Source organism: Pristis pectinata, chromosome 2 (genome assembly GCF_009764475.1).
Source record: "Pristis pectinata isolate sPriPec2 chromosome 2, sPriPec2.1.pri, whole genome shotgun sequence".
Lineage (NCBI taxonomy): Eukaryota > Metazoa > Chordata > Chondrichthyes > Rhinopristiformes > Pristidae > Pristis > Pristis pectinata.
In genome coordinates this window covers 138,061,691-138,079,936 of record NC_067406.1, presented here as the reverse complement: position 1 = coordinate 138,079,936, position 18,246 = coordinate 138,061,691, and the positions used below count along the sequence as shown (strand labels likewise).

Here is an 18,246-nt window from a genome sequence, read left to right as displayed (position 1 = left end):
CTGTATAGAGTATTGTAAGATTTTGAAAGAGACAATCACATCATATTCCAACGTTGGCACTGGGCCCATTTTTGGCAAAAGGTTTTACTTCACATCAAAGCATTTAGAACTGGGGAAGAAAGTTTATTTTACAGACCTGAAGTGAAATGGGAGACATTATATATTTTTTTTATTCTTAATACCCTGCTTTAGTACAAACTCTGGCAGCCATTTTTGGACAAATCTATTTGTCAGAAGCCAATATTTCCAGTCAGGTAGTATTTGTGTAACATGAAGTGTGGCTCTCCAAGACTACACCACCTGGCATAGATGTGTTGGCAATGAAGCTCAAAAGCATCATCAGTGATAATTTAACATTAACATTCATTTAACTGACCCTGCAAAATGGCGCCGGAGCATGGCAACTCGTTGCAAGCTGCTCCCTGCCGATCAAATCATTACTTCGATTATACTCTTTTAAACCTAAAGTCTATGTCTCTAAGAATTACTACACTTTATTCTGCATTCTGTTATTGCTTTTCCCTTGTACTTCCTCAATGCACTGTTATAATGAAATGATCTGTATGGATGGCATGCAAAACAAAGTTTTTCACTGTACCTCAGTACATGTGACAATAATAAACCAATTTACCAATTACCCAAGATTTTAAAAGAATATGAGATGATCTAATTGAAACATACAATATCATGGGGTCTTGACAGGATGAATAATATTTCCTCTGGTTGGGAAGTAGGGTCACAGTCTCATATTAAGGGGCTATCTTCACTCAGGGCAGAGAAGAGACATCTTTACCCGAAGGGCAGTGAAGCTTTGGAATTCTCTCCCCAGGCTTAGTGGTTGAGGATATTCAAGGCAGAGACGGATAGATTTTTGGCTGTTAAGATTAAGATATCTTTATTAGTCACATGCACATCGAAACACACAGTGAAATGCATCTTTTGTGTAGTGTGTTCTGGGGGCAGCCCGCAAGGGAATCATGAGCTGTGTAAATGTTAGCTTATTATTAATAATAAACCCAAGATTTTTGTTACCCAAGGTATTAAGGGAAATGAGGAAGAAGCAGGTATGTGGAGTTAGATCACTGAGCAGTCATGATTGCTTTGAATAGTGGAGTATGCTCAAAGGGTTAGGTTTACTCTCAATCCCAAGACCAACTGAGAGGAAAGAAAATTTCATTGTCAAATCCCTCCACAGGTTCCTTGCCTTTGCCGGGATTAAAAGGGGGTGCTCACGAGCAAGGTTAACCAACTCGAGGGAAGAATGCGTGCTCATGACAACTTTAAATTCATCAGGAGCCTATGTAAATAAGCAAGGATGGGTGTGATGGGCAATCAGACCAGGTACAAGAATGGACCAGCTGGCTGAAGGACGGTGTAGGATAGACTAGCTGGGTCTTGGCGTGGCAATGGTGTAGATATGGGCTTTGGCTGTGGGTGGGTACAGACAAGTGCTGGAGGAGACTTCACGATGTCCAAGTAGGGCGTGTCAATTCGTAATAAAATTCAGATTTAATGGATTTTCTAAATGCAGCTTACATGTAAAACAGAATAGGGTTTTAGTGTTCCCTTCCCGTCGTGAAAATTTTGGTTGACCTTAAAGTTGAGCAGAGTGAAATTATAAATGTGATCAATAAGCAAGATTCAATTAGCACTAATTGCCTCTTCTGGCACAATTTCAATTATTACCAGCACTAAGGAGGAGCTCACGTTTTACAAAGAAACCTCTTGCAAACACCCTTCACCAAAATTGCATGCTTTTAAATGCTAAACATTCACTTCCAATTATAGAATGGATTTCCAACAACAATAGGTTTTGCTGCCAATCCATTTTCTTTCTTTTGTAAGCAAAGTGGTCATTTCCATTTCACTTTTTTGGTAGGTCTTCTCCCAAATGTCATTTGCTCCATCAGACTAGTTAAGTCGACCACAACTTGATGAGAAAACGGCAGGGGTATTCATTATCCACATGAGAAAAAATTAAAAGAAAGCTTTCATACAGTTAAATGTACTAATCTCTAACAATAACACACAAAGACATTCATAATCCTCCTTTTCTTCTTCAAAGCAGTAAAAATGATCAATCAGAAAAGAATGAATCTTTTCAGCATCCTGACCTGATGAACCTTGCCACAGATACAACTCACATTTATGTCAAGCCTTTAAATGCAGTAGATCTTCACAAGAGGTGACATAGCAAGATTACCAAACAAAATCTGACCTTGAATTCCATCAGGAGACATTGAAGCTGGTGATTAAGTGCTCATCCATTGAATTAAGAAGGCAAGAAAGGTAGGGAGATGGAGGGGTTTAGGGAGATGGAGGGGTTTAGGGAGATGGAGGGGTTTAGGGAACAGATTTGAGTTTAACCCACAAAAGCACTTACCATTGAATGGGACAGATATCAGGCATGTTAAGTGACCAGAATTGGAGTATTCATTCTTTGGGAGGTTGTAGGTGCAGGGAGGATGTTACAAAGGTGGAGTGGAAAAGGCCACAGAAGGTTCTAAAACCAGGCAAAGTACAATTTGGTAATTGGTTCATTACTGTCATATGTACCAAGATATAGTTAAAAGCTTTTGTTTGCGTGCTATCCGGACAGATCATTCCATACGTAAGTACATCGAGGTAGTACAAAAGGAAAAAAAAATAGAATGCAGAATACAGTGTTACAGTTACAGAGAAAGTACAGTGCAGGTTGACAAATAAGGTACAAGGGCCGTGACGAGGTAGAATGAGAGATCAAGAGTTCATTTGGTACAAGAGTCGTACAAGAGGTCCATTCAGGAGTCAGAAAACAATGGGATGGAAACTACTTTTCAGCCTGGTGGTGCGTGTTCTCAAGATTTTGTATCTTCCACCTGATGGAAGGGGAGAGGGGAGAGAAAATGGTCGGGGAGGGAGGGGTCCTTGATTATGTTGGCTGCTGCTTTACCGAGGCAGCGGGAAATGAGGACGGAGTCAATGGAGGAGAGGCTGGTTTTCGTGATAGACTGGACTGTGTATGATAGCATGCCCACAACTTCCTAACCCGTACGCCTTTGGAATGTGGGAGGAAACCGGAGCACCGGGAGGAAACCCACACAGACACAGGGAGAACGTACAGACAGTGGCCAGAATTGAACCCAGGTTGCTGGCACTGTAATGGCATTACACTAACTGCTACACTACTGTGCCTGCCCAGTATGGAATGGCAAACAACCAAAAGCTTTTCACTGTATTTCAGTACATTGTGACAATGATAAACCAATACCAATATTTAGTGATCCTGAGCGGAGGCTTCAGCTGGGATTAAGGGGTGGGATCGCAGTGCTTCGTCACAAGGTCAAACGAGTGCAACACAAGAGCCTCAGCAGTCTAGGTGTTCTCCTGGGAGCCACAAGGAAACCTAAGGCCTCTTTGTCCTGGCTTTTCCCTCGTATCCGCCACTTGAACCCACGAACCTGGAATCTCTTACAGAATCAATTAACTTGTGCTGCGGTTTTACAGTTTTCTGAAGCTGCGTAAAGTGGATTAGAAATTAGGGAGATGCAAGAGACTGGAGATGTTTGAGACTAGAGCAGAAAACAAACTCCGGAAGAACTCAGCGGGTCAGAAAGGATCTGTGGAGGCAAAGGGGCAGTCGACGTTTCGGATCGAGGCCCTGTGTCAGGGCTGAGAGTGCAGAGGGAAGATAGCCAGTATGTAGAGGTGAGAGGGAGGGGTGAGCCAGGGGCTGGTAGGTGATTAGTGGAAACAGACAAAGGAGGATGGATGATGGTCGGGTGGAATTAGGTGGGGCAGGGGAAAGGGAGAAGAAATTCAGGTGGATTGTTGTGTGGGAGGTGGGGTTGTAACCAGATGGGGGAGGGCAGACAGTACTGGTAACGAGGAGGAGGAGGAACGGAGAATGGAAAAGGTTAACAAAGGCACAGAGAACCTGGGTGGACCTGGTATCAGTGAGAAAGGAACATTGGTGGTGTGGGTTACCTGAAATTGGAAAATCCAATATTCGTACCATTGGGTTGTAGGCTACCCAAGTGGAATTATTTTTGTTGTTTTTTTTTAAGCACAAAACAGGTCCTTCAGCCCACAATGTTGTGCCGACATAGCTAATCCCTCCGATCTACAGAATGCACATATCCCTCCATTTTCCTCTCATTCGTGTGCCCATCCAAGACACTCTTAAAAGCCCCCAATGAATTTGCCTCCACCACCCTATCAGGCAACGCATTCCAGGCATCCACCACTCTCTGAGTAAGAAACCTACCCCTCACGTCTGTTCTGAACCTACTCCCTCTCACCTTAAATGCATGCCTTCTGGTATTGGATCACTTAATAATGGGAAAAAGATATTGCTTGTCCACCCTATCTATGCCCTCATAATTTTATACACCTCCAACAGATCACCCCTCAGCCTCCACCGCTCCAGAGAAAAGAGCCCAAGTTTGTCCAGCCTCTCCTGATAGCACATGCCCTCTAATCCAGGAAGCATCCTAGTAAACCTCCTCTGAACCCTCTCTAAATATGAGGCATTGTTCTTCTTATAAGAACATAAAACATAGGAGCAGGAGGAGGCCATCTGGCCCACTGAGGCTGCTCCGCCATTCAATAAGCTCATGGCTGATCTGGTCGTGGACTCAGCTCCACCTACCTGCCTTCTCCCCATAACCCTTAATCCCCCTAATATGCAAAATTCTGTCTGTTTCTTAAATGTATTTAATGAGGTAGCCTCCGCTGCTTCCCTGGATTATTGATTGTACTGGCCTCACCTTAGCAGTGGAAAAGGCTGAGGGCAGGGAGGTCAGTGTGGGAATGGGAAGGGGAGTTGAAATGGCGTGCAACTAGAATCTGAAGATGGCCACTGCAGATGGAGCACAAGTGCTCGTATTCAGAAACCAGGACATCTTCTGCCAGTTAAAATCAACAGGCAGACAACTGGAGGAATATTAATGGAGGTCTCTGAGGCCTTAGACATTAATAGGTTGTAACCTGTGAGCGGCTCCTCCTATACAACAGTAGCTAAGGCCACAGGGAGATGTAATCCAAGGTGTTAACATTGACAGCTCCTTCAGACAGAAAGGAATAAGTGGGATAATTAGAAAAGACCCGTGGGATAGACTCATAAAGCCAACTGGCCACATCTCATGAAAGTGGTTAGGGAATAGAACTTTGCAATGAACATTATAATGCCGTATCATTGGTTCAGAGCTGGTATGCCCAAAGGTATTCCAGGCAGCTGGACCTGCAGTTAGAAACCAGGCTGCTGACGCTTGTTTGAAATCCTTTGACCCAGTTACTGCAAATTGGGAAGCTGTCACTGTGCTCAGCAAGGAAGAGAATGTGGTCAGAATTTCACCGCTTGCAATTTCTCCAACTGAGCTCTTCGAGACACAGCGTCACCATCAGCTGACGCACAGGGCTCCAGGGATGTCCTCTGCACAGTCTGCCGATTGTGAATGATTAGCAGAGGCATACAGTACTTGATGTTAGGGGTGAATGAGGCATGCACACTGCGGTTAGGTTATAACCCGAGCTCGCCTCTCAGTAAATAATTAATGCACGGTTTTAAAGCATCGTAGCACTTTGATCTGAAACTTTTACTAATGACCGTTAAATAAATGTTATAATGGTGATAATAATAGGGGATAATATGATGACACAATATGAGACAATATAATGAGATAATAGATATAATGAAATGAACTAATATAATGAGCTGAGCTGAGATGAGATGATATAACATTCGGAACACCACCATTTTTTGAGAATCTTTTCAGATCACATATCGTCGCAATTTGGTATATGTATCCTTCACTGCCCAAATCCCAGAATGTCCGATCTAACTGCTTCCCAATGCGAGATCATATTCAAAGTGTACAAGTACACAAGAAGTAGAAGCAGGAGTCGGCCTTTTGGGTCCTCCTATCTGCTCAGTAGGACCATGGTTGATGTTTTACCTCTGCCTGACTTTGCACGAAACCCTTATCCCTTGGTTCTCTTAACAGCCAAAATTCTACACAATCTGAATGGTTCAAGAAAGCAGTTCCCTCCCACCTTATCAAGGGCAATTAGCTCTTGCTGTGATGCCCAATCTTGAGAATGAATAACCAAACGATCGGAGAGAGGACAATTACCAATATGCTCCCCCCACCTCTGCTCTATCTTCGCTTGAAGTATATCAGAAAGCCAATGCACAGCGTGATTGGGTTTCCCAGTCAGGCAGCAGAACAAGGTGAGTTCCAGCAATTTCGTCTTTCCTGGGCTTTGAAGGTTATCTAAAAATGCACCACTACTTTTCAGACTGCAAACATTCCCAGGATGCAAACAGCTTCCAAACAATTAACCGAGGCTCTGTTCCGAGTTCATTGCCATGTTAGATGTGTCTGAATTCTTCAAAATGAACCAACCTAATCCTTCCCAATTTTACAGATTTCCACTGATAGATTTCCGTGGTAGCGGTGGTGAGGATGGGAAGGAATATTGGTTCAAACTATTTTTTGAAGGCAGCTTCCCAACGTTTGCTTGCTTGCAAAAAAAAAATCAGGTCCAGGCAGATCCCTGCTATCAGCTTTCAGTGTGAGATTCTGAACAGGAGAAGATCATTCAGTTCAGTTAAATTAAATTGTGGCTCATCTGTACCTCTACATTTTTCTGTATTTACTCTACCTCATTCAGTACCTAACCCAGTAAATATCCATCCATCTCAAGCGAGGACACTCCAATTGTCACCTGCAGCCACTTCCACTCTTGACCGTGTTTATTTCAAAGCAGAGAAATGAAAGATTGCGCAGCTTGGATTTTAGATCAACTTATCTTTGAATCCTGCTGCCAGGAGGATATGTTTCAAGATCCACTTAGAGGGTCAAACACAAACATTAGTGACAACTCCTGCCAAATCCAAACCATCTGAAGGAAACACCAGGGCGCATGAGAGGAGCCGCACTGTACATTCCTTAAACGTGTTAGGACCCGTGTGGAAATGCAGGACCAAGACCTTCCCCACTAAACCAATCACCCAACCATTTGTTGCATTCAACTGTCTTAAGTATTTTTTTAAACATGTATAGTGTTTAATACACCAAAAGTGGCTATACAAGGTATAACCACTTTTTAGCTTATTGGTTCGTCCATCAGGATGTGTGTTTTCTCTTTGGTTGGTTTTGCCACAGGTGTCTGATAGGTTTCCTGATTGGACTATTGTTAGCTAAGGAGTACCTCTTATCTCAGGTATAAAAGGTGTCGGTTTTTGTTAATCACTCTCTTGCTCTCTTGCCTCGATCTCTCTCCTGCTTATCTTGCCTCTGTCTCTCTTGCTATCTTGCTCTCCTCCCCTCCCCCCCAACATTTTAGTTCCTTTGTCTCAGCTCATCTCCTAATAGTAAAGCTAGTGCCACGTGCTCTGCGACTGCTTCTTTGTTTGAAACTTTTCCAATAAAACTTTGTGAAGCACCGAGTTGTTTGCAACTCATTCTTGGACTCCTGAAAGAACCTGTGGATTCGAAAATAACCGGATCCGACACGTGAATCTCAAACTAGCACAATCTCAGAAGAGGAACGGAACACTCTGTCCACAGATCACATTCCACAAGAGATCTTGTCACAAGATCTTCAAGGTGGACTTTCAATTCACCACCCCGGGCCTGGTTTTATACTCTGTTTGTTGCTGAAATCATCACTAACATCGATGGAGAGGAAAAATTAAGCAATTTCTATGACAATGTTGAAAATTCATCACATTCGGAGAAAACTTCATTGACAATGCAACAATCAACTGTAAGTCTTTGCTTTAATTAACTGGAGTCAGAGTGTGAAGAATTTAAAATAAATATACACACGCATGACGGAATTACAATGTCAGCGCTCCACTTTTCAATGTTCTCAGTCTAAGCATCTTTGCACCCATTTCTTCTTTGAGAGCTCTCACTCCCATACCAATGACATTCTGCAACACTGATCACAGCACAAATCTCCAGACCACTATTGAACAAAACCTGTGCCTGCTGTTAGGAGCCATTTTAACCAAACAAACCTGGCATGAAAATGATCACCTATTTCCTTCACACTCTATCTGATTTTACATTCCAAAATCTGGCAAGCAGCTAGATTTGTCCACCTTCTTGCTGGAAGAGTTAAGCTAAATAATCTCTCTTTTCTCCAACCAATTCTGTTATAACATTCAATACACTTCATCAAAATAATTAGCACATTTTACTGAGATAATAAACAATGAGAGCTTACCCAAAGAACATTATTCTGCAGCATCTCAACAGAAAAATTAGCAAAATGTTTCTTTGCATAAATCAATGGAGGAATGAAGATATTTCTTCATCAAGGTAAGAGACCACATCTTGTGGACAATCAAGTGCAACAATGCAGTGTAAGTTCCCATAATTACAAAAAAAAATTGTTTCCTACCTTCCTGCACAACCTGGAAGGGGTTATTGCTGTCCACAAACGTTACAGAAAATGTAATTTTTTCTGTCTGAAGAATGTCTTCATTTGTGTTAAGGTCAGTAACAGCCAGTCGAAACACTTCATCGTCCCTCTTGGCAGATTCATCAAAAATCGCCCCTGTTAAAGAAAAGAAATACTTCATTAAAATACCTGAGCCACCGTGACCATCGACAGCGTTTGAGCTCTCAACTTCAACAATAAATGATTGTTGCTCTCAGAACAACGAGGTGCAAGTTGCTCTGCAGTGTTCTGTACAGGGCATTGCATTGGAGATGATATCAGCCCATGTGTCCCTTTCATGGAAAGCACATCCAGAAGTATATAGTTGAATTTCCAAATACATTAGATGTCAGGGGTAAGTTTTTTTTACACAGAGAGTGGTGGGTGCGTGGAACATACTGCCTGCAGAGGTCGTGGGGGCAGATACATTAGGGACATTTAAGAGACTCTTAGATAGACACATGAATGATAGAGAAATAGCGGGCTACATGGGAGGGAAGGATTAGATAGATCTCAGAGCAGAATAAAATGTTGGCACAACATTGTGGGCCGAAGGGCCTGTACTGTGCTCTAGTGTTCTATGTTCTATAAAAAGCTCTGGTTTTCTTTCGCCTTTGTCCCCTACTCATTCGAACGTACTTTGTACTCAAAAGGTCCCAGGTTTAACCGTGTACAGGCTCAATGAGCAGAGTTTCCAACCCAAGAGCTGGGAGATCTGTGGAAGTATGGCACTGCCCCATTCTACTCCATAAGGAATCCATGAGGGGTGCAGAATGACAGCCAGCAGCACAGATAGAATGCATAAGGAGGTACAGGGGGACAGGAGGTACAGAAGCCTGAAGTCCCACACCACCGGGTTCAAGAACAGCTACTTTCACTTCAACCAAGACACAAGAGATACTGCAAATGCTGGAATCTGGAGCAAAACACACGTAAGATGCTGGAATTCAGCAGGTGAGGCAGCAGTTGTGGAGGGAAATAAACAGTTGAAGTTTTGGGTCGAGACCCTTCATCAGGACGTCACATAGTCAAAGAGCCACAGAGCAGCAGGGATCAGAGAGGGGGAGCAGTGAGAGAGGGCCTCACAGAACTCCTGTCGAAGAGAGCAGGAAAGTTTCTTCAGGGTGGGCATACCTCGAAGAGACCTTGCAGTGGAGCAGCAAAATGGAGACACAAGGTGTAAATCTGGAACAACGCACACAAGATGTTAGAGGAACTCAGCAGGTCAGGCGGCATCTGTGGAAGGAAATAAACAGTTGATTTTTCGGGTCCTGATGAAGTTGGCTGTTTATTTCCCTCCACAGATGTTGCCTGACCTGCTGAGTTCCTCCAGTATTTGTGTGTGTTCTTCCATTTCAACCATTCGATTCTTGAACCAACCTGCACAACCCGAATCACTGCAGTTCAGCAAAACTATGACCACTTTGATCATTTTGCACCAAAATGGACTTTGTTTTTTAATTGTGTTCTTTCTTGTAAAAATTGTGTGTAGTTTATGTTTAATTTTTGTTTTCTTGTGAATGCTCCTTATATGATGCCATGGGCCTGTAAGATTTTCATTGCACCTGTGCATACACGTACTTGTGCATATGACAATAACCTTGACCTTGACATTGAGATGGCACTTCTGACTTAACCCACTCCAGCACTGGATACCAGGACTTCTATGCAAAATGGGCTAAATCCAAGTATAAGCATTGGATTCAACGTAGATGGGTGTTCCAGTAAACCAAACCCTCTAAGGTGGGCATAACAGACTCCACACCCCTACGTACAAGTCGCTCCGGATAATATTTGATCTCCAAAACCTAAAACAATATCTGTTCATTTATATCATTGCTGTTTGAAGAACTTAGCCATGTGCAAACCTGCTGTATGCAGTCGTGACTACACTTCAGAAGTCCAGTACCTCATTAGAAGCATTTTGTGATATCTCAAGGTATTCACTCCTACATTTCACAATCCCAACATCCCAAATCCAAACCATTCCAATAGTACCTTCCAAGGTTATATTTGACGATGCATATTGCTCCTGCTGCCAACCAGAGAACCACTCATTGGAATCAGAAACGTTTTATAGTTGGTCTAACAAACAATAAGGAAGCCACTTAAATAATCACTGCTAATGAGCTGAAAGAGTAATTCTGATGAGAAATGATGAGATATATTTTGCAATTGAGCCCTAGGTGGAGGCAATGAAGGTCAAATTGCACTAATGGTTATGAAGAAGTATAATCACTGTGAATTACCTGCAGGTTCAATTAATCTGAGCCTATAATGTTACCGATAAATTCATGTATATGTCACCACTGAATATAAGTCACATTCCCGATTTTTTTTTTCTTTTGTACAATTCAGACTTGCATTCAATCACACTTAGGAATCATGGCAGGCCATAATGTGTTTATGAAGCAGAATTTCAATTTCTTTGTTGAGATTTTTCTTCTCTGGCAGCCCTTTAGGTTTTGAGATCACTTGTTTCCTTTCCAGTTCTGTATGAGGACAATCTGAGATCTGTAGACTCAGGCACAGGTGGGGCAAGACGTTCTCGAGAAGGCAGAAAGGTGGGTCAATTGGGTGCACTCCTTATGGTGTTTTTGTTGACCATGTGCTCCTAACAAAGACAGTTGAGGTTCTCAATACCACACCAAGTGCACCTTCTTCATAACTCAGCAGTCACAGTGCAGAGATTCCCATCAGTTTATGGGGATCTTACTCTTTTTCAATGACGCATTGAGACCATCCCTGAATTGCTTCCCCTGTCCTGATACTCTTGTCCTTGCCATGATAGAGTCTGGAGTAAAATGTTTGAGAGTTTGATGCCGGATGTGAACAAAATGGTCAACCCAGCAGGGCTGCTGAGTTTGATTTGAGCCTCGATGCTTGGGACTTGGCCTGAGAGAGAACACTGAATTAGTCTGCTTACCCTGCCAGTGGATTGGAAGGTTTCTGTCGACTGGACAGTGTAGTTCATGACACGTTGAAATGCACAAAGAAAATAGTGCTTCGGGAGCTCACTGGGACGAGGCTTTCTAATACGCCTTAACTAGTTGTTTCTGTAAAACTTCAGCCCCAGACTGCTCCATGGGTTTGTATTCCTTGGAGTTCAGAAGAATGAGGGGTGATCTTATTCAAACATAAAGGGGGGGAGTTAAAGGTGTTTGACAAAAGTTTTCACCAGTGCAAGAGTCACAAACATGGGGACATAGTCTTAAATGACCAGTCCCATATTTTGTAACTGAGGTGTGTAGAAATTTCTTCTCTTCGAGGGTAGTAAACCTCTGGAATTCTCTGTCCCTGTGAGTGGTGGAGGCCAGATCATTAGAAGTATTGAAGGTGGAGATAGATTTGAAAGATCAAGCAATTGAGAACTGTGGGGAACTGGCCCAGAAGAGGAGCTGAGACCAGGATAGATGAGCCATGGTCTTATTGAACAGCAGAGCAGGCTGATGACCTACTCCAATTCCATGTGTTCTTGTGCAAATTCAGTAGTCATCGCGCACAAGAGCATTTTCATTAACATGCCCCTGACATCCAGGTTGAAGTGTTTTTTTTATTCTGACATCCCAGGAGTCTTCTTAAAGCTTTCAAAGGTACATGAATTAGTTCCTACAGGATCTGAGGTAATGACCTCAATTAACAGTTTATACAGGTGCAAAGCCCATCTGTCCCCCATAATCATTAACCATATAAGCAACACACGTGCTTACATATACTGGACATGTATAACATGTGTTTAACACATCTCGCTAAAAGTGTTCTGATTTATTTGTGTAGTGTCAGCAACAATCAATTGTGAAAATTATAGTTTGGGAGAGAGAGGGTGTGTGTAAAAGAATCAGTGTACATGTACATATTTTAAAAAAGGACTTGCATTTATATAGTGCCTTTCAATCCTAAAGTCATTAAGGGCAAATGAGTATACAAAAGCCTGAAAGCACATACCACCCTTTCCCTCAATGTCAGCGAAACAAAAGTGCTGGTCATTGACTTCAGGAAGCGGGGTGGTGCACATGCTCCTGTCTACGTCAATGGTGCTGAGGTCGAGGGGGTGGAGAGCTTCAAGGTTCCCAGGAGTGAACATCACTAGTAGCCTGTCCTGGTCCAACCACATAGATGCCACGGCTAAGAAAGCACACCAGCGCCTCTAATCCCCCAGGAGGCAAAAGAAATTTGATATGTTCCCTTTGACACTCACCAATTTTTATCGATGCATCCACATAGGATGCATCGATAAAAATTGGTGAGTGTCCTATGTGGATGCATCACAGCTTGGTATGGCAACTGCTCTGCCTGGGACCACAAGGAACTGCAGAGAGTCATGGACACAGGTCAGCACATCGCAGAAACCAGCCTCCCCTCCATGGTCTATACTTCTCGCTGCCTCGGTAAAACAGCCAGCATAATCAAAGACCACACCCGCCCCAGACATTCTCTCTTCTCCCCTCTCCCATTGGGCAGAAGATACAAAAGCCTAAAAGCACATCCCACCAGGCTCAAGGACATCTTCTATTCTGCTGTTATAAAACCATTGAACGGTTCCCTAGTACGATAAAATGGACTCTTGACCTCACAATCTACCTCGTTATGAGCTTGCACCTCATTGTCTACCTGCATTGCATTTACTCTGTAGCTGTTATACTTTATTCTGCATCCTGTATCGTTTTACCTTGTACTACCTCAATGCACCATACAATGAATTGATCTGTATGAACGGTATGCAAGACAAACTTTTCACTGTACCTTTGTACAACTAATAATAATAAACCAATTCCAATTCAAGGACAGCTTCTATCCCACTGTTATAAGACTACCGATAAAATGGACTCTTGCCCTCATAATCTACCTCGTTATGGCTTTGTAATTATTGTCTGGCTGCACTGCATTTTCTCCATGACTGTAACACTTTATTCTGCATTCTGTGATTGCTTTTCCCTTGTACTACCTCAATGTACTGATGTGATGAAATGATTTTCTTGGATGGCATGCAAAACAAAGTTTTTCACTGTACCTAGTACACGTGACAATGATAAACTAATTACCAATTAATTTATCTTTAAAGTGCAGTCCTCACTGTAAGGTGATCAATGCATTACCCAGCTTGTGAACAAGCTCTCACAAATAGCAATGAAACAAACGTTAGATAATCTATTTCTCTTATGTTGATTAAACAGTGAATATTGACAATGTAACCAATAAGAATTCTTTTGCCCTTTAACAAGAAGCATAAAATCTTTCCAGACCATCTGAGAAGATGATCAGGCCTCATTTTAATGTCTCATCTGAAAGATGGGACCTTTGACTGTTCACTCAGTACTGCATGGGAATGTCAGCCTAAAACAAAATACTAACCTGCTTAAAAAAGGCAAAACATATTATTAACCGAATTGTAGCTGACAAATCTGTGTGAAGGTAGAATATAGATGGATTGTCAACTAAGGCAATGGAGTTGTTGAGCTCGGATAGAAGAATCTGCCTTTCGTTTTTTTTCGATAAAAAGATAATGTTTCAAGACAAAACTCAAATCATCTTCAAAAACAGAATTATAGCTGTAACTATACTTTTCACTGAATGAAGAGAGGAAATTGTTGAAAATTTAGGAGTCACGACCTGGAAATACAGGGATTAAATTAGTAGTATAGGAGATTGCATGAATGATGCTGTCTAAACATGAGTTCACATCCCCTCATGGTACCTGGGGAACTCAATATAGCTGCACTGTGTAATGAATTGACCTGTACGATCGGTATGCAAGACAAGTTTTTCACTGTACCTCAGTACAAGTGACAATAATAAACTAATACCAAAATTCAGTTAATGAAGCAATCTGGAATAAAAATAATCCAGTGTCATTGTCAGAGAAAGACATTTCACACATGAACACCTGTAGCAGAGGGAATTCTTCCATTGGTAATTAGTCTGGCCTGTATATAACCCTGCACCCACAGTAACGTGGCCAATGTTCAACTTCCATGAGATTGCCTGACATGCTACTTATGTTGGGGGCCATTAGGATTGGTCAATAACCCACAACCTGGAAATATTTTTCTGGGAGCACAGCAGAGACCTGCACAGCATTGCCTCTGTAATTTTTAACCCTCTCTTATTACAGCATTGAAGTATTGAGGAGTACATCCTCAAGTCTCTGGAATGAGGCTTTATTGCAGATGAATGCTGTTCTACTTTCTGCTTTCCAAATGCTTTTTTATTGACTGCCTTCCTTAGCAGTTTAGGAGCTAACAACCCGAATCCAACAGGGATTGCAACTGTCCTACTTGACTGGATCCTTGCTTAATAGGAAGCTAGTTTTCTTTACAAGCTATCCTTTTGACAGATAATAAAGGCAGATACAAAATATGATGCTTGTGCTCAGTTGAAGCAAGCATATAAACATGAACAGATAATTTGACAAGTTTGTAAGGATCAAAACATGGGTCTTGCTGAACCATACAAGCCATGGGGTTCCATTCACTCACTCTTCACACAGTTCTTACTTTCCAGTAATGATGAGAATCTCAGCTAAGTATCAAAACCAATGACAGCAAGTGTAGAAGTGCTTAAAATTATGAGAGGCATAGATAAGGGGGATGGTAACAGTCTTTTCCCCAGGGTAGGGGAGTCTAAAAGCTTAGGGGGCATAGGTTGAAGGTGAAAGGGGAACGATTTAATAGGGACCTGAGGGTGGTGACTATATGCAATGAGCTGCCAAAGCAAGTGGTTGAGGCAGGTAAAATGGTATCATTTAAGAAGCACCTGGATAGGTACATGGAGGGGAGGTGCTTGGAGGGATATGGGCCAAACACAGGGAATTGGGACTAGCTGGGTGGGCACCGTAGTCAGGATGGACTGGTTGGGCTGAAGGGCCTGTATCCGTGCTGTAGTGCTCTGTGACTCTAAGTGCAATCTGTAGTGGATTTTTACTCCATTTCTTTCAATCAATTTCAATGCATGAAATAAAATTGATCACTAATTAAGAAACAAAACATCAAAAGCCTCCTTGTGCATTATTAATCCAGCTCACAGAGCCATACAGCACGGAAACAGGCCCTTCGGCCCAACTGGTCCATGCCGACCAGGATGCCCATCCAAGCTAGTCTCATTCACCTGCGTTTATCTCATAACCTTCTGAACTTTTCTCATCCATTTACCTGTCCAACTGTCTTTTATAAGTTGTTATTGTAGCTGCCTCAACCACTTCTTGTGGCAAGTCGTTCCACATAGGTATCACCCTCTGTGTAAAAAAGTTGCCCCTCACGTTCCTATCGAGCTCCTTTATTAAGCAAGGATGATCAGGAAACTACAATGTAAATATTTGCCATCTTGCTGATTAAGCTGTGGTGTTTTCTGTTTGTGTGTGATTGTGCAAGTGTGGAGGGTGACAATGTCTGTGTGTCTGTGTGCTGTCGGATGGGAAAACACACATGGTCAGAATCAGAGTTAGATTTATTATCACTGACTAAAAGACGTGAAATCTGTTGTTTTGTGATCTGCATATCTGTTTGAGTTAATTTGCAGAGGTTTCTACTAATTTTTAATTACTGCTGTCACTAAATGTGATCAGATAAGTCATTCAGTCTGTGAGGCCAGCTCACAGTGCAATACAAAAATACATTCCAGTGATTTCAATTTTGCAACAAATGATCTGAAATGAAACTGAAATAGAAGAGAGATGCTGCCTCCAGGAATCATCAAGAGAAAATCTCCTAATGATTCCTTCAGACAGGAAGGGCTTTACTCAAGCCACATTGGCACTTTACTCTAAACAGGGACATATTAATATTGGTGCTCCTCCAATTCTGGTTACCTGTGCGTCTCTGCAATTTCCATTGCTCCACCAAAGTCACTTGTCCCTTTACCTGTCAAAGGCCAAATTTCTGAATTTCATTCAAAAACACCTCTTTTCTCTTTGAAGCAACTGCTTAAATCACATCTCTCAGACCAAGTCTTTGGTCTACCCTAATATTTTCTTCTGTGGCTCAGTGAGAAATTTTGTTTGGTGGTTCAGCCATTTCTGTAAGTATTTACTGAGTTTTCTTCCCTGACCACCCCTGTGGTTTTTAACTATGTGCAAGAACAACAAGGCATGTGTCTGGTTTCCATCCCTAGAACCTTTGGAAGTGCAAACATAGTAGGAAGTTGTTGAATAAAACCATCAGGCTTTGTAAACAAACAGGAAGGCTACAGTGTTGTGAGAAAGGTTCTTTTGGTATCTTAAAGCTAAAGGTATCTGGACACACAGTCTTTGTACTTTAAAAGGAGGATTTTATTCACAAAGACCGACATGGGAACAGCATGTGAAGGAACAAATGCACCCTCGCACACTCGCGATCACACACGTGATTGTGAATGTGGAGGGAATCGCAACAGGGGGTGAGGTGCGCACACACGCGCACGCGCGCACACACACACAATAACTGGTTACAAATGATTGGGGAATAAACAATACAATGTTTGAACACCCTGATATTCTGGACAAACATTGGCTCTTTGACCTCGGGAGTCCTTAACTAACTGCCCTGAAGTAGTGCACAGCTTACCTCAACATCCTCAGAGACAGAGAGAGAGACAGAAAACCAAACATGCAGCACTTTTATACTGCTGGGGGGCTGGGTGGTCCAGCAAGGACAAAGGTGTTAAACGGGCCAATGGTAGGTGTGCCCAGGAACAAAGGTGCTCGCACAGACCAGTCCGAGTGGTCCAGCAAGGACAAAGGTGTTAAACGGGCCAATGGTAGGTGTGCCCAGGAACAAAGGTGCTCACACAGACCAGTCCGAGTGGTCCAGCAAGGACAAAGGTGTTTACCTAATGGGGTGGAGCCAAACCTTGATTGACAGTGGTGTCGCTTTCGGTCATGTGCTCAATGGTGTCATCCCAGCCAGAGGGGTCAGTGTTGTCAGTATTGTCACGGTCACATGACAGCCATGACCTTTTACACTACATGCAGTCAGAAACAATTCTATAAAACCTGTACGTACGATATAGGAGCAGAAATAGCCAATCTGGCCTTTTCAATTTGGTATTGGCATTGGTTTATTATTGTCACTTGTGCCAGGGTACAGTGAAAAACTTGTCTTGCATACTGATCGTACAGATCAATTCATTACACAGCATTGAGGTAGGACAGGGTATCATTGCTCTGCCATTCACCAAGATCATGGCTGATCTTTTACCTCAGTGCCATTTTTATGCAGTACCCCCATATCCCTTGGAACCCTTAGTGCCCAGAAATTTATCAATCTGTGTTTTGGATGAACACAGTGACTGAACCTCCACAGTTAAAGGTTCACCATTCTCTCAGTGAAGATGTTTCTCCTCATCTGTCCAAAATGATCTAACCCTTTTTCTGAAATTCTGCCCCCAGTCCTAAAATCCTCAGCCAGGGGAAGCATCTTCCTTCTATCTAACCTCTCAAGCCCTTCAGGAATTCTGTATACCTTGATGAGATCTCCTTGCATTCTTCTGACCTCTTGAGGGTATGATTTACTCAATCTATTTTAATGTGGCAAAGACACCATCCTTGGAACCAACCTAGAAGATCTTTGCTGCATTCCCTCTCTTCAAGGGATATGGGTTTCACAGGCTGAGTCAGCATTTAGTTGCCCATTGCTAATTGCTCTTGAAAAGGTGGTGAGCTGTCTTCCTGAACTGCTGCAGTCCTTGAGGTGTGGGTGCGCCCACAATGCTGTAAGGAAGTTCATTCCAGGATTTTGACGCAGCGACAGTGAAAGAATGCCAATTCAGGATGGTGTGCAACTTAGAGGGCAATTTCAAGGTGGTGGTGCTTTAGTTGCTTCTGTTCTTCCAGCTCGATGG

At 42.6% G+C, this 18,246-nt stretch overlaps 1 protein-coding gene across 4 annotated transcripts in view; it reads right to left on the bottom strand.

Moving 5' to 3' along the window:
* The window catches only part of grid2 (glutamate receptor, ionotropic, delta 2), a 930,013-nt gene that overhangs the window by 755,746 nt on the left and 156,021 nt on the right, over nucleotides 1-18,246 (bottom strand). For all 4 annotated transcript variants that reach the window (XM_052010062.1, XM_052010063.1, XM_052010064.1 and 1 more), the window contains exon 2: nucleotides 8,395-8,550. In XM_052010062.1, the coding sequence (XP_051866022.1) occupies nucleotides 8,395-8,550 (156 nt within the window). The remainder of the gene's footprint in view (nucleotides 1-8,394; nucleotides 8,551-18,246) is intronic.